This window comes from Ambystoma mexicanum, chromosome 9 (assembly GCF_040938575.1).
Source record: "Ambystoma mexicanum isolate Mex_15411 chromosome 9, UKY_AmexF1_1, whole genome shotgun sequence".
NCBI lineage: Eukaryota > Metazoa > Chordata > Amphibia > Caudata > Ambystomatidae > Ambystoma > Ambystoma mexicanum.
In genome coordinates, this window is record NC_090931.1 from 630,767,381 (window position 1) to 630,791,825 (window position 24,445).

Sequence of the window (24,445 nt, forward strand, 5' to 3'; positions counted from 1 at the left end):
AGATGAAAGGGTACCAGAAACATCCGCTGGCCAATGGCCCAATGCCACAGATCCTGGGCTTCCTTGGATAGGGCTGGGGATCTGGTTCCTCCCCGCTTCCGGATGTAGAACATCGTGGTGGAGTTGTCGGTGAAGATCCTCACCACCTTGCCCTTGAGGGACGGGAGGAACGACCTGAGGGCCCATAACACTGCTCGGAGCTCCAGTATGTTGATGTGGAGCGGCCTCTCCTCTGGGAGCCAAAGGCCTCTTGCGTGAAGATCTCTGGTGTGCATCCCCACCCCTCCAGGGAGGCATCCGACGTCAGTCACCTGGTGTGCTTAGGTCTGAAAGTCTGCCCACCACGAGATGCGCACGGGTCCCCCACCACCGAATTGCTTGGCGGAAGACCTCATTGGCGAGATCTTGTCCTCGAAACTGCTCGCCGCTTACATCCAACGGGCGTCGAGGAACTCCTGTAGAGGACGCATCCGATGCCTGCACAGGCGCACCAGATAAATACATGAGGACATCGTCCCGAGAAGGGACTTGATGGACCTCACCCTGGCCACATCAGTGGCCAGCAGACGCTGCACCTTGCCCGGGATGGCCTTCGTCCTTTCCTCCGACGGCGAGACCAATCGCGCTACTGTATCGAGCTTGGCTCCCAGAAACAGTGCGACCTGCGACGGAACCAGGTGGGATTTGGGGAAGTTGATGGAGAATCCCAGGTCCGTGATCAGCCGGACGGTCTTCGCTGTGTGTTTGACAGCGAGTTCCCTTGTTCTTGCTCGGATGAGCCAATCATCCAGGTAGGGGGAGACGTGGATCCCCCGCAGGCGCAGCCACGCCGCCACTGCTGCTAGGCACTTGGTGAATACCCTGGGCGCCGACTTCAATCCGAATGGGAGGGCATTGAACTGGTAGTGCCGTCCTTGGACTACGAACCTGAGAAACTTTCGGTGTCCTCTTAGAATGGGGATGTGAAGGTACGCATCCTCCAAATCAAACGACGATAGGAAGTCGCCTTCCTCCAGCTGGCCCAGCACGTGCTGGAGGGTGCCCATCAGGAACTTCTGTGCCTTGATGTATTTGTTTAGTCGACGCAGGTCCAGGATGGGACGCCATGCTCCAGTCTTCTTTCTGAAGAGGAAGTATCTTGAGTATACTCCGGAGCCTCGGAGCCTCTTTGGGACAAGCTCGATGGCTCCTTTCTTGAGCATTGCCCTTACCTCTAACAGCAGTTGAGGGACGTGGTTTTCCTTCCTGGCCACGGGAGGAATGCGGGGGCACTTCTTTAGAAATTCAAGAGTGTGCCCGTGGGCCAGGGCATCCAACACCCAACGGTCGGTGGAGATGGACTCCCACACGCTGACTGTCAGCCGGCCTCCCACCGGAGTGCTCCAGTTCGGCCCTGACGCAACAGCCGTTTCAGTCTTGCTTGGCGGCGGCCTTGCCGCCTTGGCCTCCCTGGCGACTACGGCGAGATCCACCTGACTTGCCACGTCCCCTATAGGCTTCTTGCGACGAGGAGCAGGCCGCCTGACGGTATGTCGAGGAGCCGCCGCCGAATCCTTTGGAGGCACCTTGGTTGCCTCTGGAGTTCCGAAAGGGCGGCTGTCATTGCTGCAGAACTCCAAAGGCCCGAGCCATCTCAGTGTCGGTCTTGATGGCCTGCAGTGACTCATCCATTGTCTTCCCAAACAGATTGTTCCCGTCGAAGGGCATGTCCAAAACCTTGGCTTGCACGTCTTGGCGGAAATCCGTCGCCTTGAGCCACCCCCGCCGTCGAAGGCAAACGCCATTGCCAAGCTGGCGGAAACCGGTGTCGGCAATGTCCGTGGCTACAGTTATGGCATGGTCCGACGCCACCTCACCTTCCTGTAGGATCGCCAGGGCCTCTGCCCTCTTATCCGGTAGGAAGTCCAACAGGGGGGTGGCGATCTTGTACCACAACTCCCTGTCGTAGCGGGCCACAATCGCTAGGGCGTTGGCCGCCTTAATCGTCGTCGCCGCCGACAAGATGACTCGTCGTCGCATGGCGTCCAGTTTCTTTCTCTCGCCATCCGGTGGGGAAGTCGAAGTTGAGGCCGATCTCTTCCACCCCCCCCACCGCTTTCTTCTTGGCTGCCGCCAAGATGACCGAATCCGGGGTCGCTGTGCCCTAAAGCACAAAGGGGCGGCATCGGGGACCCAGTACTACTTCTCGTACAGGTCCCTCTTGGCAGGTGGACGGGTTCTTCAGAAGAGCAAGTCCCTCGTCCCAGATGTCATCCAGCAACGGCACCACGAGGACCGTCTTCCTTTTGGCCTTGCGCCGTTGGTAGAGGAATCCTTCCTTCTTCTGTTCTTCGAGGCAGAGCTGGAAAAGCACGGATGCCCTGGCAATCATGGCGTGGAAGGAGCCAATTTCGTCGGGCGGAGAGGCCTGAGGAGGTGGTGATGGGAGGCCCGTCCCGTCGTCACCACCGTCGTCGTCATCCATCCCCGTCGTGGCTGTATCTGTTCCCGTGTCATCCCCAGGGATAGGGGAAGGGGACAAAGGCTGAGAAGGTGGTGAGGGCTAGAAGGGCTGGAAGGGCGGGGGTGTATGAACTCTCCTCTTGTTTGGAGGGCTTCCCGACGGGCCCGGTTCTGCTGGGTCGTCCGTTGGGGGTAGGGACAATCTCGTCCTTATCTCCGTGCATAAGGTTTCGATTGCCATCAAAATGGCCACCGAGTTGTCCTGTCGCTCGGGTTGCGACGAGCGCGATGGTTGCTCCTCCTCCACAGGAGCCTCGTCGGCGCCACCGTCACTTGCTTCATCCTCTTCATCGAGATTCCTCCCATGGGACAGGGGCTCCTCAAACTTCCTGTTGGAGCCCTCCACGACTTCCACCAGCTCCTCCTCGGAGGCTGTGTCCGTGTCTGTAACGGCCACCACCACCCCCCCTCTTTTTCCACCGGGATCTTCACGGGGGTCTTCTCGATGGGCTGAAAAGAGGATTCCCTCCGCGGTGGCAGGGAAACTCTGGGCCCCGAGGTCACCTCCACTGGAGTAGCCTCCACAGGCTTCGCCAGGGAAGTCGCGACTACCTCGATAGAGGTCTTAGCCAGGTGAATCAAGGCCTTCACCACCTTCGCACTTGAGGGCTTCACCTGGGGGGGAGGAGGGGTCACCGCCTCTCTCCCCCTCGGCTGGTTCCTTCGAGATCGGCCGGGGCCTCTCCAGAAGCTTAGCTGGGTTCTCGGACATTCTCTTCCCGGAGCCAGAGCGTTGGCTCGCGATTGATGGTGGCCGTGAAGGTGCACCCTGCCTGCCAGCCGAGGAGTCCGACCGTTGGAGGCTCCCAGTGCCCACGGACTAGCAGTGCTTTGCCTACTGTTGGGCACCCGTCGCCAGAGCGCTGCCACAGGCCTTAGAAGACGACTCTGATTTCTTCTCACCTGCTGGGCTCTTTCCTTCCAGCCAGTTAGCGAGACGGGTCCGACGATCCCTCATGGTCCGATCCGTCATGTTCATGCAGAATGCAGTTCTTCTCCACATGCGTTTTGTCTTTGTGAAGGCAGTAGAGGCATCTCTAATGCTCGTCCTTGAACACATTGTGTAATTCGCATCCAGGGCAGTTCCTCAACAACTTGGATCCGGGTGTCGAGCTTCCTTTCTCCTGGGCCATGTCCACGAGGTAGGCCTCAGAAACTTCTGGAATCCTCCAGGAAGCGTAACTCGACAAAAACTTAGAAAATTCAGAAACGAGTCTCCGTTGATCTGAAGTTGAAACGGTGGAGCTTGAGGCTCGATTCACCAAAAAAAATGATACATTTCTTGAAAAAAACGCAAAACGCAGTAAAAGCTTGAGAGCTATAGCACGAGGACTCCCAACACTTGAACGTGCGGTAAAAATCTGAGGATGGCTGCAAGGGTTGGGGTTTAGGGAGAGGGCAGTCATTGGCTGGGGGCAGTAGGACCCAGAGACCAGTGATTGGTTACTACTAAGAAAGACAAATCAGAAACGAAACCGATACTGATTTTTTATTTACCGAGGATTCCCAGCCTGACGACGAAGAATATTCATGAGCATGTGAATCCATGCCAGAACCCAAGCTGGAGAAATAAAGAAAAACAAACAAAGGCCAAAATCCTGAAGATCGCTGGAGGATGCGGAAGGACCGAAGGATGCGGAAGGACCGAAGGATGCTCTTGATCGAGGAGTTCAACGCGGGAAGATGCTTGAGCGCAGGAGCGGTAAGCGAAACACTACTCTTGTTAGGAGCAGAAACAATGCTAAGCACAGGGTGCGTTTTGGGGTGCGGCTTTATAGTCCTGCGCTACACCCTGCCGGTGCTAGATACATAAGGGAGTAGGATTCATGCATGTGCCAGGTGAATTACTGCACATGCCGGGCTCGCACTTGCCACGTGCTTCGTGGCTGGTGATGTGCGTTGCCCTTGCCTTCCTCTTTCCTGCGAGCTGCAACCAGACCGCGCCCACCCACACGCTCGCGCAAGCCAGCCAGCCAGCCAGCATCCCTATGCACCTTTTCCCCATTGTATGATATGGGGTTCCCTCCCCTTGTTAGCCCACAACCCCTGGGCCTGTAACAGAGTCGTGAAACAAATGTGCTAATTCCCTTCACCTTAGAGACCCCAGCAACTTTGCTGGATTTTTGAGGACTTGATTTTCTTAACTGGAAAGAGTGAGCCTTTTTTCCCCCACTCATGTATTTGAATGTGTGTTTACACTTGTGTTCTTGGATTATAGAGTTTTAGACTACTCCATAGGCATCTTTTCATGTGTGTCACAGCACCCTCAATGCAGTGACACAGGGATGTCTTTTTAGACTTCCCAAAGGTTTAAATACCTTCTCTGGGATAAACGGTTTCCCAGAGAATCTAAAGTGAAATTGACTTTACTAGTCTTTCCAAATGTATAGACCCAGCAAACACCATCTTACAATGGAGTGCTTGGGGGGGTTACCTCGTATCCCCTGTGTCTAAATACTCATGTAGCAGTCAAATGCTACCCTTGCCCATTGAAAAGCCTGATGGCAGGGGTTTTATAACGAACTACCATCATTTTTCCAGACCGCGAACACCGGTAGCTAAAAAATCACGGGAGCTATGTTTTTCAAGATGGTGCCTTAAGCCACTTTGTTTAAACGGGTCCCTGTCTTCTTTTCCCCCCCCCCCCCCCCCGTTTCTTTTTGGAAAGGTCCTTCTAGTGTTTCTCTCAGTGTGCCAAACCAGGTTTGGTCCCTTTGTTCGTATGCCTTTGGCAGACTTCAGGACTCAAGACCGCCTCTGCGTTTCTGGTGTGGGCAGGAACTGAGGGAGGTGCCTGAAACTCCCTGTGCTTAGTTTCCTAAGAGACGCAAAAGCACTCTGGCGTGATTGGCTGGCTGGCTGTCCGGCAAGTGGGGATGAGCTGGAGAAGTGCAAGAGAGCAGTGATGTGCTGTTGGCGGCCTCAGCCCGGAATTCCGTTGGCTGGGCTTGGGGTGTTATACTGTCGGAAGACGTGTGCTGTTGTGAGGGTCTATGTGTGCTTTGTTTTGGTGGTGAAGTTTGTGCGGATTGCTGTGTTATAAGTTTATGGTTGTGTTTGGTTAGAATTTGAGAGGTGTATGGAGGGGATGAAGTAGTTAGTGGGTTGGTTAGCTGGCATTCCTGTCTTGAAGTGAGGTGCAAAATGTTCGTATTTCTAATCCGGTGGTGTGTGTGGGCATCTGTGTGTCTATGTCCAGCTCCAGCTCAGGGCTGTACGACAATCGCGGTCCATTACCAATAGGTCATCCGTTCATATGCATAACCTTGCCCAAGTGTGCAACCGGCTGCCTACGTGGCCCCTGTTTTTATTCGGGGCTGGCAGGTGTTTGTGCGTCCTTCGCAGTTTAGCCCAGAAAGAATTCCTAATCTAGTCAGAGAGCGGCATTGGTAAGCTTTGTGATTGACAGCCTAGGCTATGCATGACTGGGAGATTCCTGCTTAAAAGGTGAGGGTTTTGGGACTAGAGGCAGAGTAGCCCACTGGGAGAAATACCCAACGCAACGAAGAAACCATGAACAAAGCTTGTTGCATCCTCCTGGACCTTTGAATTGCCCAGTGAAGCCCTTTTGCTGTGCTGAAACTCCTTTTTCTAATCGACAAGAGAAGCTCCGGAAAGGACAACTTCTTCCCTTGGGTTAGCGGGACCAACTAACCCAGAGACAAACTCCACTGTACCATCTTCCCTGACTGGCTGTTCATCTTCGTTGCTGCAAGAACCCAATGCCAGGGGTCGAGAAATCCATAGTCTAGTGCAACGTCTGAAATCTGGCCAGATGTTCCAGGAGTCTCCTACAGAGCCTCCAGAAGCAGGACGAACCAGAGCTCGAGTCATCCTCACCAGAGTGCAGGACCCAAGGAGTGAAGGAAGCCCTACCGGTATCCGAGATCCACGATGGTGCAGTTTACTAAATGCTGAAACCGCAAAGTGCTGCTGAACCGAATAGAGCCCATAGCTGCCGACGACTTCGCAACTACCGCCACAGAAGCCCACCAGACGTCCTCCCTCTAGTCCCCACGACTGAGGCTCAGCAACACAAGGTCTGCACCGCTGTAACAGGACAGAATCCAACTGGACCACTCTTCTTCAAACCAAAAGGTACTTTTTAGGCGTGGGGTACTTACCTCATTATCTTTTTAGCTGTGCTCTTCTCAGTTGGGAATTGCATTCACTTACCTTTAGAGTTGATTTCACAGGCTTAACAGCTGGTGACCCTACAAGTGATTTTCTAACAAACTCTCTAACTTTGTGCAAGACTTTGATTCTAAGAAGCGCCTCGGCTCCATAGACTGTTTCAAATTGATTTTGGCAGTCCTGGCTCCCTGTAAACTCTTCTAGCCCTTTGACTTTGAAATTGTTTGTCCCTCATATTTGGTAACTTCTTTTAGACCATTTCTGCTGGGACAGGCTTGTCAAAATTTCATTGGAAGATTTAAGTGTCCTCACATATACGGAGAACCGGTTTAACCTTTTTCCTTTCTGCAACCTCAGAATCTGCAATATATAAATGCCATTACTGTCCTTGTGAATGAAGTCACCTCAGGGTGTATGAATTGTGTAAGAAGCGTATCCAAAGATTATCCATTTACTTGTTCTGAAAAGTATTTTTAAAGTGCGTTTTCGTTGTTACACAAACTGCCTTTTCAAAAAATGCTTATTTAAAATGTGATGTTAAATAAATAACTATTTATAACTGAAACCTTGAGTGTAAGTGTTACTTGGCTACTTGCATTGACGAATGTCATTGCTACAGCTCACATTTACCCCTCTTGAAGACAGGCCCTGCTCAGTCACACTACCAAATTGTGTAGTACAGACCTATACGAAAAGGTGGGTTACCCAATACCAAGCAGATAAGTGTTGTGTAGTCTCTCACACTGGCCCTAACCAATCCTTACCCAACAGGGGAAAGAGCACTCTGGGACTTGATCTACAACAGATTGTGTAATTTTACCCTGTTTTACTTTAGGCAGACACAAATTTGATAGAGTTACCTTGTTAAGATAGAATTATGGTGTTCCATTAAGGAGACCGCCCAAGAAGATCTGACAGGGAAGAAGCATCTGAAGGCGTCTACAAGGGATGGTTATGTCATTATCGTCATCAGTGGATGCTCAAGGATGCCTGTATGATGTTAGAGGTCATGGCAAGTAAAAACTCACTTGACTTCAGGAACTTAATTAAAAATAACAACCAGGCCCAAACAGGATCCCAAATAAACCCAATATCTGAACAAGCGTGTAAGGTACATTTCACGGATATCTATAAACTAGAAGGTGACGGAGTTTGAGTGGGTTGAGGTTATAAAAAGGAACGAAAGATCAGGGGTTATTCTGGGATTTTGATGGCCTGCAACAATTGATCACTAGGAGTAATAAAATAAATCTATGGCTCTGGGGCAGGATGGCCTGGTGATGTGCGTTCTCAAAAATAACCCCGAAATCTGGGCATGTGTCTAGAAACATGGCTAACAGCAATTGTGGTTCCTATTTTTTTTTTTTAAAAGACCGAGTACCTCCAACTACATGCCAATATCCCTGTCAGACTATCCAGCCAAGATTTTTCCAGGCCTCGTACTTAAAATTGGCCGATAAAAACTGAAGGATGGATCGCTTCCAAACAGGGTTCTCTCAGGGAGTAAGCACTGAGATTAAAGTTTTTTTTTATGTTGAAGTTGTTAAAAAAAAAAAAGGGGGGCATTGACTAAAAAGAAGCCTCTCCATGTCGCCTTTATAGACTTTTCCATGGCCTTTGTCACAGTCCCATGGAACACGTTATGGGCCAAACTGCATAAATGGGGTTATCCTCCTGTTTATTTTAATAGCCCTACATACGGACACTTCCATGCGAGTGTGACTTGACGGAGGGCAGACAAAGTGCCCCAATTCCCACGGCAAGAGGCTTGAAGCAAGGTTGCCTATTGGCACTGATTTTATTTATTCTCTTCCTGTCTGATTTGGGTAATGCTTTTTTGAGCGCCAAATGCTTTCTGCCTAAATTAAATGCAATAATGATTACTTATTATACGCTGACAACCTGATCCTAATGGACCATACACCTATTGGGTTGCAGCATCAGCTAAATGCATTGGAGGTTTGCACTCAAAATAAAAATGTATGATCGGTGTCCCCAAGTCAAAAATCCTTAGCATGTAAAGGGCCCATGAAAGGCAGGAGGACCATTTAAATGGCTTATTGGTGGGACACCACTAGAGAAGGTAGATCTTGTATACTTGGGCTTCCCAATATTCCAAAATGTTAACAGAGCGAGACTGTTTGCTGTAAGAAACAAAGGTTTACAGCGTTGGCCTCACAGGCATTCTGTCTAAACAAGAAATGTGGGTTCTTTTTGATCATCCCAGTCTGTGAATTTTATTGTAAAAAGATGGTACTGGTGGTGACCTATGGTGCTGAAACTAATTTCTTCTCCCTAGAGAGCAAGCTCGAAGGACTACATTTAAGGAAAATATTAAAGGAGAATATTAAAGGAGGACATTAAAGGTGCCACTTAACCAGTCATAAGGTACGAACTGGGTTTGACTTAGCTAGAAGCTCTGGTGAAATGGAAAAACCTAAAGTTCTTGCGAAAGATTATTCTGGAGGAGGAGGGGACAAGTTGGATGATGTTAAAGCATGGTCTAGAGTTAAAATCTCTGCCTGCCCTCAACGACTGGCACTTACAGTGCCTTGAAGTATTAAGGGATGTTGACTCCTCGGTGGAGTATCTCTTAAACCCCTATGATCATAGGAATCAGATTAGAATGAGACAATTCACTGTCAGGAAATACCATCTATTCTCTGGTTTGATGTTCGATCCTACAACATATTGCCACATTACTTCAGGAAATGTCTGGGGCGATACTGGCAGCGACAGTGTCTACCTTGCAGTTAAATTTGGTCCCCACTAATGAAATCCTAGGAGCTGTGTGGGGCCATTTCCCATAACCCAAGATGATGTAGATTTTGCAAAAAGGTAAACTCTACTGAAACCATATACCACCTGACGTTGGTCTGCCCTGAACTGACTGGCCCTCGTCAGACCCACTTTTCACACCTTTTTAAAGATTTTAAGGAGGTCCACCCAGGTTGGGTACGGCAGCGCATTTTAACAGATAAAGCCTTTAGGTGGCCGTTGGCTGCCATACGTTTCATGAATGAGGTTTTAAAGCCGGGTTAAGATTGTGACTGACCATGAGGGGGAATATTAATCTGTCAGAAAGTTATATTTTTAAATTGATCGCTTAATTAGTTTTAATGCACTGGTACCTGGTTGTCAAACCAGAAGATACCCACGTGATGTGAAGTTGATCCTTTGATGTGATGTAAAGCTGAGGACAAAAAAAAATAGTGTTTAAAATATGTTTTATCTACGTCCTAATTTGTGATTTTATTACATGTAAACTGAGGTTACAGTGTGTTTCTAATATGTTTTAATTATGTTTCAAGCTGCAGTCTTTTCACTGATTTTTTAATGTGTATTGTGTTTTTATGTGAAAAGTTCCTTGTGAACTAGAACATATTAAATAAATAAAAAAACTGTCCTGTGTCCAAAACACTATTCTGGCCCTCACATTCTAAAAACAATTCTTAAGTTTAGAAGGGTAATGTCTTTAGCCTTAGAAGTGTACAAAATGTTCAAGTTCAAAGTGAAAGACCCAACAGGTAAAGTTCAGAGTTTCAGGGGATTAGTCCCTTCTCCACGTTTTCTCTTCACAATACTTTAATCACAATACGAATCTCCCTTGGATTTCCTGATCAACAAAACAACTTGGCTGTTAGTCTCAATTTCTCAGGATACCTTGTGCACTTCCCTGCCAGGTACCTTTTCCACTTTAATGCAACATGTTCTCACAGTCTAGGCTTTGCCTGGTATCTTCTTTTACCAGGACTACCGCGTGTGAATCACTTTACAGACTTGCGAACTTGAGTTTGCCTGGTATACTCCCCAGCCAAGGTTTTATCATGTGTTACTTGACAAAACTTGCAAACTTGCCTGTGCCTGGTATACTCTACTGCAAAGGCTTTTTATGTGAATTGCTTTACATACTGGACTACTCGATTCACAAAAGTACTTAGTAGCAGATTCAAAACTTAATATCCACATATTTCAGTTACAATGACTTGGCTCCTATCTTTGCCAATCTTGGTTGTGCTTTATGTGGATTTTCTCCCTTGGGGTTCCTCCACTCGTTACTCTTGTTCGTTCAGGATTTCCGGTAACCTCCTGGACATTCTGCACCAGTCTCTCCCCCTGCGTGCCTGCTTCTCTGGTATGTGGTACTCGGGGGGGGGGGGGGTTCTTCCTCCTTTCCGGTCGGTGACATTTGGGTGCCTTCTGCGGTTGGCGCCTTCAATGCTTGCTTCTCACTCGGTTCTCCACATGCGTCTGGGTTCGCGGATGCGGCTGTCTCAGCTGCTTGTTTCTTGTTCGGCTCACCGCCTTCGTCTGGGTGCTCAGGGGCTGCAGTCTCTGCTGCTTGCCTCTCACTTAGGGATATCGTTCCCCAGCCACACACAAGCTGGGGCTTTACCGGAAGATTGCTTTGGGCAGTGTGTCCAGGAGGTGGTTCTCCTTGGACCTCCCCGTCGCTCTCGGCTTTATGGGACTCCTCCAAGCAGCTTCTCTCAAAGCCATGCTGGATGTGGCTTTTAAATGTTCCGGCGCCTATCAATTGCTCATAAAAACTAGACTGAGTCTTGTGCTTTTCGCATTCATTGATCTTAATTGCTCTTTTCAGCTTTCTCGTCGCAGTACTTTCCCATGCATAGTCAGTTCCTGGTAACCTATGCACAGACATTTTGAAAGTACCCAGCGCAGCTTCCATGGGTGGTTGAAAGGCGTTATGACAATAAGCCATTAAGGCATGGGGAATAGAAGGGGTATGCCTAAAAGGAAACTGGGGATACCATGCATCATCCGATGATGGATCACCCCTCCGAGAGTCACCTCACCCCCCCTCCCATGTGACCATCCCTCAAAGCCGGAAAGGTTACCAGTGGGAAAGGAGTGATGACATAGAAAGGAATCACTCGCACATTATCAATGCATTCCAGTCAGAGAAGTTGGTTGCATCTCATTCCAGTAGTCACTTCCAAAGCTTTCTTATAAAAACAAAATTAACCTTTTCTACCTGGATCTAGTAACAACGTGGCTCGCAATTTAGTAAGGAACATGTGAGGAAGAACATCATTAGCACATTTTCCATATTTGAAACCTCAAAAGAGTAACTTTCCACATGTGGTGATATGTTTCTCTTGAAGTATGGCTAATTTTGACAAGATTAATATATTTCATGCATCTCAAAATATATGTATCCTTGGGTTGGTTATTTGATCGTGCTTATTCGGAAATCTAAAAGAAACTGTTTTTAAAAAAAAAAATGACTGTATATAAGGTCAAAAACACAACCCCCACTTGAGACCCAACTCCACGGGCAGACCATACATGTTTGTAAACCAAGGAGAAAAGGATGCAAAAACAACCCAATCTAAAATGTACTCATCTGTCTATGATGTGATGTTCGAGGCCTCTAACCATTGGTCCTGAAATAATGGACTTGGTGCACCAAATAATTCCATAAATTCGATCAATTTAATTAATTTTCAAAAAACTAAAAAAGTTTTTTACTAAAACACAATAACCCCAGATTTCACCCACATGGTGGGTATACCATCCTCTCAATGGGATAAATTACAAAAACATTGACAAAATACAGAAATTACACAGACACAACAGTTACAACACATTATGCACTTCAACAAAGTGTTTTCACAAAAAACATATCCCCGACATGTTTCAGTTCTTTTCACAGCGTCTTAATGCTAGAACTTTATTGAGGGGAAAATATTTTAGCCCAGTTTTCACCACCATGCAATCCGGGATCAGGAGACTGCGAACCACTACAATGGGTCAACTTTGGTAAAGATTCAAGTAGCACTAGGGTCCAAATCCCATAATTAGCTCAAAACTTCTTCGATCAAGTTTGCATTTCTTAAACTGGCTCACAAAATATCCCAAAAAGGGTTCACAGATCTTAACCAAGCTTTATCCGCTGACTCGATAGACCCTTGGCTGGAATCTCCCTCGCAACATCCATTGCAACTTCATGTCCTTAAATTACAGCGAGTATAATAAAAAAAAAAAAAAAAAGTAACATTCCTAGAATATGACAAAGCTTGCTCTACAAAAGTAAACTCACTCGTTTCACTTTGACTCCCAAGTTCTCTTCAATTAGGTCAAAATCATCATCTTCAAGGCGATCATCAAAACCTAGCGGGGAGAATAAAATGGAAAATTATAGTTCAGAACGCATAGATCCCGTGTACCAGTGCAGTCGGAATTGGAGATGCCGTTGGATCACACAGAATGTTTTAATTGTACCTTGTCCCTTGCCCCATTGTACCTTGCCCTACTGGACATGAACAATCAGAAAACTAACAATGAGAAAACTAAGTGTAGAGCGAACAGTGAAAAGGTCAGATTGAAAACATACTCCTTGCATGGCAGCTGCAGAGGTCTGTGGCCGTTCTTAGCGAGTGTTGCTGTTACACAGAAGCTCAAACACTTAGCAAAGTAGAACCTGGCTACACTATAGGTCAGGGGTCTAACATTCGGCTCACCAGATGTTTTGGACTACAACTACCATCACCCTTACAGCATATCGATGGCAAGGGATAATGGGGTCATAGAACAAAACATCTGGAGAGCCAGAGGTTGCATACATCTGCACTAGCTTATCAGTCATCGGCAAATAACACACCAAGCTTCATTGAACGGTGGCGGGACACTGGTGGAAATTAACAGCAATGTTAGCATGGCACATCCTCACTGCCTTTTAACAGATTATAAACAAGTGCACACCAAAAAAGCAGCATAATAAATAGCAGAAGCACACAAACAATTCAATACAGACAATCGCTATAAGAAAACAGAAGCTTCCAGTCAGGGTGCCAATGAAAAGCTTACTGCGTTTCCTTTTCTTGTGGGTCACTTCTTCATCCGAGCCGCCAGAACGTGGTGATGCCACAGAGGCTTTGGAGGCACCAGAAACACTGCCATCTTCATCCTCATCTTCATCGTCGTCATCATTGATTAAGCCCTTAAGGTTTCCTTGCTCGTCCTGGTCCTCTGGGTTCTCTTCCTCTTCCTCTTCCTCATCTGAGACAAAACACAAGAATTTCAGAGCTCTATTTTCAGCTTCTACATGTCACCCATCCAAGCACCTAAACTCGTTGCACCTCTCCCCACAGAACTGTTCTGCATCGGAAAGGAGGTACAGAACATCACACCAGAAGTGACCAGCCAAATTATCATTGTAGGCACATCATGCAGTAAGAATCATACAGAATTACAAAACAAGCTAAGAGTATTTCAAAGTGACATGTTCGTATCCAATGGAGAAGTACAAATGCCATTTAACCAAGTGAGGAAAATATAAGTGAAACTCTTTATGCAACACAATTGACCAATATGAAAATATGGTTAGTCATATGCAAATATGATGCAAGTACCAATTGATGGCCACGTTCAATCACCTGCGTTGAGAGGCAGAAAGTGCATTGTCAAAGCTCTGATCGTTTTACTCCTTTTGTAGAAACTAGGAAATCTATGTAGATAATGGAGAGAGTTGCTAAATGCATTATCTTTTCCCTTGCAGCACAGCACACCTTTTCTCTCACTCAGCTACTTCATTATAGGAAGGGTAAAGAATATAACTAGTCTCCCAGACCATGAGAATCAGTAACTATGAATCAGGGAATGCCTTTCATTGGCAATTTGCATACTAGCTAAAGCAGTGTTGTACACCAACTGCATCTTGGTTTGGCAGGACACAAATAACCGTTATTTACTTGTACATATCAATTCAATGATATTTCTATTCAGTGTGCCTTTCCTTGTGTGACAACCGAGCTGCAACATGAACAGATACCGGATTAGGGATGTAACGGTATAACGGTATACCGTGAACCACTTAATTGAACAATAATAATCGTCACATTGTTTATACTGGTATACCGTTTATATCATTAAGTGTGCTTTTCAATCTGATTTGGAAAGGCTGCAGTAAGCAAGTGCTGCGCAGTCTTGGCTTTGCACTGTTGGATGTGCCGTCTGCAAAGTAGTTTCAGTTGGAGCAGTTTTTAATGCCATTCCATAAACCACACGTGCCTGACACAATATCAATATGTTAGCAATAGGAAGAATACATAAAGTGCCAAGAAGGAAAAGGGTTTACTTTGGGTTGGCGGCTTTGGGGTTTATATATTTATAATGAATGTTGCTAAAGATATGACAATGGAGGATTTCCCTGGTTCCATCGTTGAATTTACATATAATAAGTCACACCGCGAAATTCACTCATCTCTGTGGGTATTCCCTGCTGCCATACCAAAGGGTAACATGTCCGTGATTACTGAACACCTTTTGGCCCGTAAGTAAACTAAAGGCTGTAACATAAAGAGTGTGTGTGTGTGTATGTGTATGCGCACAAGTGCATACTACCATCAGCCTCCATTGATCTGTGGCATGCAGGTTATCAAGATGGCAACATGTTCATCTTCACCAGTAGCCAGTGGGGGAGCTAAAAGCCTAAATGACCACTTAAGAAAAGCTATTCAGTTTGCTTTGCCAGTCGCAGCAGGGCTTCCTCCACACTTGTGTTTGGTGGAAGCAAGGGATGGCATTTCAGTGGAAAGTATGTTGAAAAGCCCAATTCTGGCCCTGGGTGCCTGGTTTTGTTTGTGATGATAAATCTGTCAATGTATGACTTTTTCGAAAATTTGTTAAGATTAGTTAACTCCACCTGCTATACCGCGATAACCACGATATACCGTCATTTGGCAAGAAGGTTATCGTACCGTCATAAAACTAATACCGTGACACCCCTATACCGGATAGGTTATCATTTTTGCAAGAAAGATTCAATTAAGTTTTACAAAGCTCCTAGAGTTGTGGCATACATTGTGTGAGGGCATAAAGACATTTTTGGGTATTCTGCAGCCTCATTTTATTAGACCCCCTTACTCTTCTTCTCCTCCCCTCTTTACTTTGTGGATATTCTGGTGCTCTGTAGATTTCCTGTTGGAAGTCCTGCTAAAACGACATGCCTTTCACTCGTAAAGCGTACATGATCCTGGGTCACCCATAGGGCGGGTAGGGGTGCTTCTGAAGTACTCCCCATTCCCCCTTTTGTGCCCTTGGGTAATAGAGCAAAATAGAAAAATCACACTATATATGTTTTCGGCGGGTGGGCTTGTGGCAACTAATATTCCGCTTACATCATCATCAATAGCCCAAGGTAACTTTATGATTGCAATTAAAGCGCAAATTGGGCTTAAGTCCTCCTTTCTGCCACTTGCCATTTTAGGGCTTCCTTTGGTAAGGGCACCAATGCAGTAGGCCTAAAATAGCCATTCTGATCACATGGGTTCTTTGCAAGCCCACATTGTTACAATGGTTTTGCTGCAAACTGGTTTAAAACATTCCAAGTCAGTAGGTATCCGAACTGCATACAGGAGATAGGGTGGGCTACCCAACTTCTTCCTCCCTAACCCTCCCCCCTCACCCCTTCGTGACTAGTGGGCTGGAATGTGCAAGCTCCTCAGGACAGAGGTATTTGTTGACCCTCCCAACCCCTCCACTGATCACACACTTGTTGCTGAATCTTGTAAGAAGCAGGACAGCTGGCCTGATGGAGGACGTTCCTGGCGATTACCGACATTTCATGCATTTTTATCCACTTGTGTGGCTACACTGGCTGGATTTAGTAGCTTGGGCACATCCCAATTGGGCTTTTCAGTACCTGGAAATCTAGGCCAGGTTTTCTGCGTCGTTCTGCTGGTTCCACTTCAGTGCTGGATCAAGCAATCTGTGCTGGGACGGTTTTACCGTAGATTGCTGCCATTTATTGCTAGTGTCTCCCACCCTGGTTTTGGAAGCTACTGCCACAGCCTTGGGAAGTTGGGATGACAACACCCCACAAATCTGCTTCTATGGGACACCTTAGTTCACCACCACTGCTGACCTGCTGCAGGGCCATTTCTGCGTGTGTGCAATCCATATTTGCCTGCTGAGTCAATGGGACTGGCCATGAACAGGTTCGCTACTCCTCCTTGAGTCATCTTGGACTCTGATTCCGCTTCTGGAAGGTGGGCCCCAATTCTCTGAAGGAGGATTGTTCTCTGGAGTGATCAGGGTCATCGTGGACTCATTGTTGAAGTCCATAGGTAACTCGATCCCCCATTTGGCCTGTAAGAAGCATTAACCTACCGGGTTCTACTTTCCTAACAAAGTGTTTTCAGGAACCAACACCAAGTACTTAACTCTGGGCCCTTGATTTAGGTTGAGAGCTGAATCATGACTCAGCTTCTATGCTCCTGGGATTAGTGGGTCTCTTGAGATGTATTTCTCGAATCTGGCCTGGTGGACAGATTTTAGGAGGCCATCCTAGTTATAGTGAACAGGAAACTGAGAAAATATCCAAAACACAATCAAGGTAGCAAGAGAGAGCAGCCAAGGCCATTCTCCGGAAGTGTGAGTGGGGTCAGAGGTCCTCAATGAGTGCACACAATAATTCACTTCAGACCAGGTTCAATTTAGACAGGGAAATATAAAAATACAGTTTATTCCAGGCCTTTTGCACAGTTAAAAAAGTTTAACAGGTTGTATTATCACACAATATTTCTATGATATAAATTTATACAGTTTACCATAGATTCATATATGCATTGCAATGACTTGGTCACCCAGGAGGTTAAGTATAGTAAATGCAGTCAATGATGGAGCCAAATGGCAAGTTGATTCCTGAACTTGAGCGGTACAAACCCCAAGAAGGATGGGGCCTTGTGCCAAGCCGCAACGCTTCGCCCCAGATTGGGATCTCTGTGGGCAAGTTAATTTACTTGTGTTGGTAATAGATCAAAGTGCTCTTCAACTACTGTACCAAGGTAAGTAAATGGACTTTTATTTCAGGAGTTACTACCCAGGTTCTACTACTAAAGGGCAGTGGAATGGAATGTTAGGAGACAATGTTATCCTATGGAGGATGGGGGTACAATGTTTACTTGCCCCCCCACCCCCACTCAGATCTCCCCAGTGTGGATCATCTGGGGGGTGAAGACTTCACTAGACGTTAAGATTTCCCGGCATTGGTTCAAGTGAGATGCGCCCAGGAGCTGCGGGTGCAGGGTTTCTTCTTTTTGAGTACAGATGCAAGATGCAACTCCTGTTGAGGAGGAAATGCAAGAAACACTGAAGCAGGCCTCTTCAGGACACTTCACTGGACGAGTGAAGGCGAGTTCCAGCTAGATTCTTCGCACACAGACAGGTGTCCTTGCAGTCGCGGTCACAGATGCTGCTCAAGAATGGGATCTCTTGATGCTGAAATTTGGAGGAAAGGTGAATTGTGGCATAAGCTAGCAACATTCCGGGTGCAACTACGGAATGATGATGGTTCTGGCAATAGCCCATAAGCGAACTAGTCAGTCCACTGGGTCATCCAGGGACAGGACGGCGGGATTATCGTGAAGGCGTTGAGACTAGTTGGTTGCACTAGTCCAAGGGCTGAAGCCTCCGATCAGGACATTTTGAGATCAGGTTGTCCAACAGGGCTTCACCAGGCCAGATGCAGCAATGGATACCAGGCATCTTCAGGAGTTCTCTTTGAATCTTCAGTCTGCTTTATTTATTTTTTACATTTGTAAAGCGCACTACAGCCCGTGGGCATCGAGGCGCTGCTGTTCGTCTGAGGGATTCTTGGCTCCAAAGCTGTTCTGAAGAAATGGCTGCTGGAGTCCCCCTCTTGACTTAGGTCCAAGCCCACCAAAGGTAAGAATCTACACCATTCAAACACCCAGTAGTTGTCCAATCAAGGACAGCTATTGGTTTCACTCATTCCCCACACATAGACTTACTAGCACCGCGGATATGGAGTGGGACCAGACAGTCCCCCATCCCCTTCCTGGGCCACACACAAATGCATCACTAGCTCTCGAAAGCAGCAACTTTCCCAGGCAAGTGCATGACCTTATATGGGATTTCATAGCCTGGCAAGGCAGAAAGAAGGCCACACTACAAATAAGCAGTGTTGCAAAGCAATTTTCTATGCAATTCTGTAGGTTTGCTAATTAAATTGACAGTTGTGTTGCAAAGCTAGCTATTGAAGTTACCCTGTTCAATAAAAGCACTGCTCACCCTGAATTACTCTCTGGTCTCTCGCCCCCCTCTTCTCTGTTCATTGCAAGTTCAAAGGGACCAATGGAGAGAGAGAGAGAGAGAGAGAGGGCGAGTGCAATAGTAATCATCGCCTCCACTCTTTAGTGCCAAATGCCTTTGTGGCTGTGCTAGGCAAGATTTATTTTCTTTTTCAAACAATTGAAAACCAAAGGTAAGCTGGATGATACTTTTATTAAGCCAACTATATCCTCTTTCGCAAAGACCATCATGTGTAACTTTAATAAAAGCAGTGATGCAATTCCATTCCTGACAATTTAAGTTGTTGCATAATGCAGAAGGAACAAGTTACTTACCTGTAACTGTTGTTCTCCAGCATGGGTCTGGCATGGATTCACATGCTCATGAATATTCCCCGTCGTCAGGCTGGGAATCCTCGGTAAAGAAAAATCAGTATCAGTTTCGTTTCTGATCTGTCTTTCGTAGTAATAACCAATCACTGGTCTCTGCGTCATACTGACCACAGCCAATGACTGCCCTCTACCTAAACCCCGCCTCTGGCAGCCATCTTCAGATTTGGAAGCACGTGAAGTGGCAGTATGACCAAGTGAAGAGCCGCAGAGGGGTAGGCGGGAGGGTTCGCATGTGAATCCATGCCAGACCCATGCTGGAGAACAACAGTTACAGGTAAGTAACTTGTTCCTTCTCCAGCATGGGGTCTGGCATGGATTCACATGCTCATGAATAAAGAATACATAGCAGTACACACATGCACAACCACGGGAGGTGGCAAAGGCTCAACATTAAGCATTACATCAAACTCAACATTAAGCATCTTACCTCCTCACCAGGCTCACCTCAGGCGAACAGGTTGCGCAGCACTGCTTGGCCGACCCTGGACTCCTCCCTGGAGTCCCGATCGACGCAGTAGAATTTCGTGAAGGTGTGCGTCGACCTCCACGTAGCAGCCCTGCATATGTCCAGCAGGGGCACACCAGAAAGGAGCGCCGTGGTAGCTGCGATCGCTCTGGGAATGGGCTCTCGGACGGCCAGGCAGCGGTCGGTTTGCCAACCGATGACAGTACATGATACAGCCGGAGAGCCATCTGGAAATGGAAGCCTTCGAGAGTGCCTTCCCCCTGATTGACAGGTCCAAAATTCACAAAGAGTTGTGACGTCTTCCGAAAACACTTCGTGCGGTCCACGTAGAACTTTAGCGCTCTAGCCACATCCAGCGAGTGCAAAGTCCTCTCAGCCGGCGACGAAGGCGACGAGAAGAACACAGGCAACACCAAGGGTTCGTTGAGGTGGAAGTCCGACGGCACCTTGGGCATGAAGGAGGGGTGCGTCCTGAGCACTACCCTCGTGTCGTGAAAAGTCAAGTAGGGGGCCTTGCAGGAAAGGGCCTGGATCTCTCCCACTCGTCGTGCGGAGGTGATGGCCACAAGAAACGCTGTTTTCCACGACAGAAACTTCAACTGGGCCGAGTGCAGAGGCTCGAACAGAGGTCCCATGAGCTTGGTCAGCACCACGTTGAGCTCCCACGCCGGGGCCGGAGCCTTACCGGCGGGAACGATCTGAACAGTCCCTTCATGAACTCTTTCACCAGACGATGAGACCACAAGGACGTCCGCCCCGTGGTTCTGGTGTATCGGGAGATCGCAGCAAGATGAATCTTGATGGACGCGTGTGCCAGTCCAGCTTTGGCCAGCGTCAGCAGGTACGGCAGTACTTGGGGAGCCGTAATCCGTAGAGGGTTAATCTTCTGTGCGTGGCACCAGACAGAGAACCTCTTCCATTTGTGTCCGTAGCATTTCAGAGTCGAGGACGCCCTGGCCTTTGCAAGAACCTCTCTGCAGTCGGCCGGTATGTCGTATCCTCCAAACTCTAGCGCTGCAGGAGCCAGGCCTGCAAGTTCAGCGACTTCGGGTCGTGGTGGAGGATGGCGCCTCCTTCCCTGGAGGGTAGGTCCGCGTCCCCCGGCAGCTTGATTGACGGGGACGCTGACAAGTCCAGAAGGTCCGGGAACCATATCTGCCTCGGCCACGCAGGTGCGACGAGGATCATCCTGCACCGTGACCTCTTGAGCTGGTTGATGAGCCGGATCAGCAGTGGCAATGGAGGGAACGCGTAAAGGAACAGGCCCTCCCAGGGGAACGAGAAAGCATCGCCCATGCTCCTCGCCTGGAGAAACCTGCTGGCGAACCTCCGGCACTTGGAGTTCGTCGCCGTCGCGAACAGATCGATCTGGGGTGTGCCCCACCGTCGGAAGAGGCGATCCACTAGATCCTGCCGTAGTTCCCACTCGTGGCACGAGCGCAGCTCCCTGCTGAGTGAGTCGGCGATGGTGTTTTTTATCCCTGCCAGATGAAACGGCACCAGAAATATCCTTTGGGCGACGGCCCAATGCCACAGGTCCTGCGCCTCCTTGGACAGTGCTGGGGACCTGGTTCCGCCCTGTTTCCTGATGTAAAACATGGTGGTGGTGTTGTCGGTGAAGATCCTCACCACCTTGCCCTTGAGGGACGGAAGGAAGGACCTGAGGGCCCAGAACACTGCACGGAGCTCCAGGACGTTGATATGTAGTGATTTCTCCGTCGGGAGCCAAAGGCCTCTTGCGTGCAGATTTTCGGTGTGCGCTCCCCACCCTTCCAGGGAGGCATCCGTGGTCACTGTCTCCTGGTGGGCTGGGGTCTGGAAGTCCATGCCCGCCGTCAGATGCGCGCGGGTGCCCCACCACCGGATCGCTCGTCGGAAACTCTCGTCGAGTGTGATCCTTTCCTCGAAGCTGCCCGTCGTTTGGATCCAGCGCGCGTCCAGGAACTCCTGCAACGGGCGCATCCGGAGCCTGCACAGGGGAATGAGGTAAATGCAGGAAGACATCATTCAGAGGAGGGACTTGATGGACCTCACCTTGGCCGCGTCGGCCACCAACATCCGTTGTACCTTGCCCAGGATGGCCCTGGTCCTCTCCTCCGACGGGGAGGCCAGAAGGGACACTGTCGAACCTCGCTCCCAGAAACAGTGCGTCTTGCGCGGGTACCAGGTGGGATTTGGCGGAGTTCACGGAGAATCCCAGGTCCGTGAGAAGCTGGACGGTCCTTGCCTGTGGTCCACGGCAAGCTCCCTCGTCTTGGCTCGGATGAGCCAGTCGTCCAGGTAGGGGTAGACGTGGATCCCCTCTCGGCGCAGCTGCGCCGCCACCGGTGCAAGGCACTTGGTGAAAACCCTGGGTGCCGACCGTAGTCCGAAGGGGAGGGTTTGAACTGGTAGTGACGCCCTTGGACCACGAACCTGAGAAATTTTCGGTGCCCCCTTAGGATGGGAATATGGAAGTAGGCATCCTCCAAATCCAACGACGACAGGAAGTCCCCTTCCTCCAGCTGACCCAGGACGTGCTGGAGGGTGACCATTCGGAACTTCTGAGCCTTGATGAACTTGTTCAGACGTAGCAGGTCTAGGATGGGGCGCCATCCTCCCATCTTCTTCTTCACGAGGAAGTATCTCGAGTAAACTCCGGAGCCCCGAAGCCTCTTTGGGACGAGTTCGATGGCGCCCTTCCTGAGCATCGCCTTTACCTCCAGGAGAAGCTGCGGGACGTGAAGCTCTTTCCTGGCCACGGGGGGGGGACGCGCGGGCACCTTCTTTGAAACTCGAGCGCGTGGCCCCGGGCTAAGGCGTCCAGCACCCAACGGTCGGTGGAGATGGACTCCCACACGCTGACGAAGCTCGCCAGCCGGCCTCCCACCGGGGTGCTTCGGTGGGGACCCGACCCCACGGCCGGTTCAATCCTGTTTCGACGAGGCTTTGCCGCCTTGACCTCCTTGGCGACGACGGCGGGGTCCGCCCGACTTGCCTCGTCCCCTATAGGCCTCCTGAGACGACGAGCGGGCTGCTTGACGGTAGATGGAGAACCCGCCGCCGGAACCTTTGGAGGCGCCCTTGCCTCCGCTGCTCCGAAAGGGCGGCCGTCGTCGTTGCAGAACCCCAAGGGCCCGGGCCGTCTCCATGTCCGCTTTAATGGCCTGAAGGGAATCGTCCACTGTTTTCCCAAACAGGTTGTTCCCATCGAACGGCATGTCCAGGACTCTGGTCTGTACGTCTTGACGGAAGTCCGTAGCCTTGAGCCATCCACGCCGCCTAAGGCACACGCCGTTGCCCAACTGGCGGAATCCCGTATCGGCGATGTCCGTCGCAATAGTGATGGCGTGGTCCGACGCCACCTCACCTTCCTGTAGGATCTCTAGGGCATCCGCCCTCTTGTCGTCCGGTAGGAAGTCCAGCAAGGGAGCGAGTTTGTACCATAGCTCCCTGTCGTAGCGGGCCATGATAGCCAAGGCGTTAGCCACCTTAATAGTCGTCGCTGCAGACGAGATGACCCTGCGTCCCATAGAGTCCAATTTCTTTCCCTCGCCGTCCGGCGGGGAAGTCGATGTGGAGGCCACCCCCCCCCCGCTTTCTTCCTGGCCGCCGCGGAGACGACGGAGTCCGGGGTAGGCTGCGCCCGGGACCCGGTACTTCTTTTCGTACCGGTCTCTTCTAGCTGGCGTCGTGGAAGGGTTCTTGAGGAGGGCGCGGCCCTCATCCCAAATGTCGTCCAGTAGAGGCACCGTGAGGACCGTCTTCCTCTTGGCCTCGCGCCGTTGATAAAGGAATCCTTCCTTTTTCTTCTCCTCAGGGCAGAGTTGGAAAAGTTCGGATGCCCTGGCGATCATGGAGTGGAACGATCCAATCTCGTCGGGCGGAGAAGCCCTGGTGGGAGGTGACGACGGAAGATCCTCGTCGTAGACCTCGTCGTCCGTACCCGTCGCGGCCGTGTCAGTCCCCGTATCATCCCCTCGAGTCGTGGACGGGGAGGAGGGCTGGACGGGGCGCAACGGCTGAAAAGGAGGTGGAGGGTGAATCCTTCTTTTCTTGGGAGGAGGAACGCCAGAAGGTCCCGGTTCTGGGTCCCCCGACGGGAGTGGTTCCTCCGTTGGCAACGGTAGTCTCGTCCTTATCTCCGAGCACAAGGACTGTATAGCCAACAAAATGGCCGCCGAGTTGTCTTGCGGCGCTGGCAGAGGGGAATCCGACGGGCGATCAGGGGCCCCGTCGGCGCCCTCGACGATGTCGTCGTCACCTGCGTCGGGATCCATCCCGACGGGTCGGTCTTCTTCCACGCCGAGGCCGTGGCTTAAGACCTCGATCAACTCTTCCTCCGAGGTTGAAGCCGAGTCTACGACGACATCCTGCCCCCCCCTTTTTCTTCTCCGCCGGAGGTTTCACGGGGGTCCTATCGATGGGCATAAAGGAGGACTCCCTCCGAGGTGGCAGGGAGACTCTGGGCCCCGAGGTCGCCACCACTGGCGCAGCCTCCACAGTCTGAGCCAGGGCCGCCGCGACAGTCTCGATACAGGCCTTGGCCGGATGGATTAAGGCCTTCACCACCCTAGGTGCGCTCACCGCCTTATCCTTGGGGGGAGAGGGGGACACTGCCTCGCTCCCCCTCCGATGGGCCCTTCGAGCTCGACCGGGGCCTCTCCAGGAGCTTCGCCGGGTGCTCGGCCTTCCTCTTACCCGACCCAGAGCGTTGGCTCGTGGTTGATGTTACCGGGGAGGGTGCGCCCTGCCTGGCGCCCGTAGAGCCCGACCGTTCGGCGCTCCCGGTGCCAGCGGACTCGCGGTGCTTGGCCTTGTGTTGGACCCCCGTCGCCGGGGCGTCCTCAAAGGTCTTAGAAGACCGCTCGGATTTCTTCCTCTTCTCGCCGGACGGGCTCTTCCCTTCCAGCCA

General features: G+C 49.8%; 1 protein-coding gene across 3 annotated transcripts in view; it reads right to left on the minus strand.

The window, feature by feature from the left end:
• Window positions 1–24,445, minus strand: part of SUPT6H (SPT6 homolog, histone chaperone and transcription elongation factor) — a 1,195,112-nt gene that overhangs the window by 1,104,613 nt on the left and 66,054 nt on the right. For all 3 annotated transcript variants that reach the window (XM_069615328.1, XM_069615329.1, XM_069615330.1), the window contains 2 exons: window positions 13,468–13,659; window positions 12,701–12,771 (listed from right to left, as the gene is read on the minus strand). In XM_069615328.1, coding sequence (XP_069471429.1) covers window positions 12,701–12,771; window positions 13,468–13,659 — 263 coding nt within the window. The remainder of the gene's footprint in view (window positions 1–12,700; window positions 12,772–13,467; window positions 13,660–24,445) is intronic.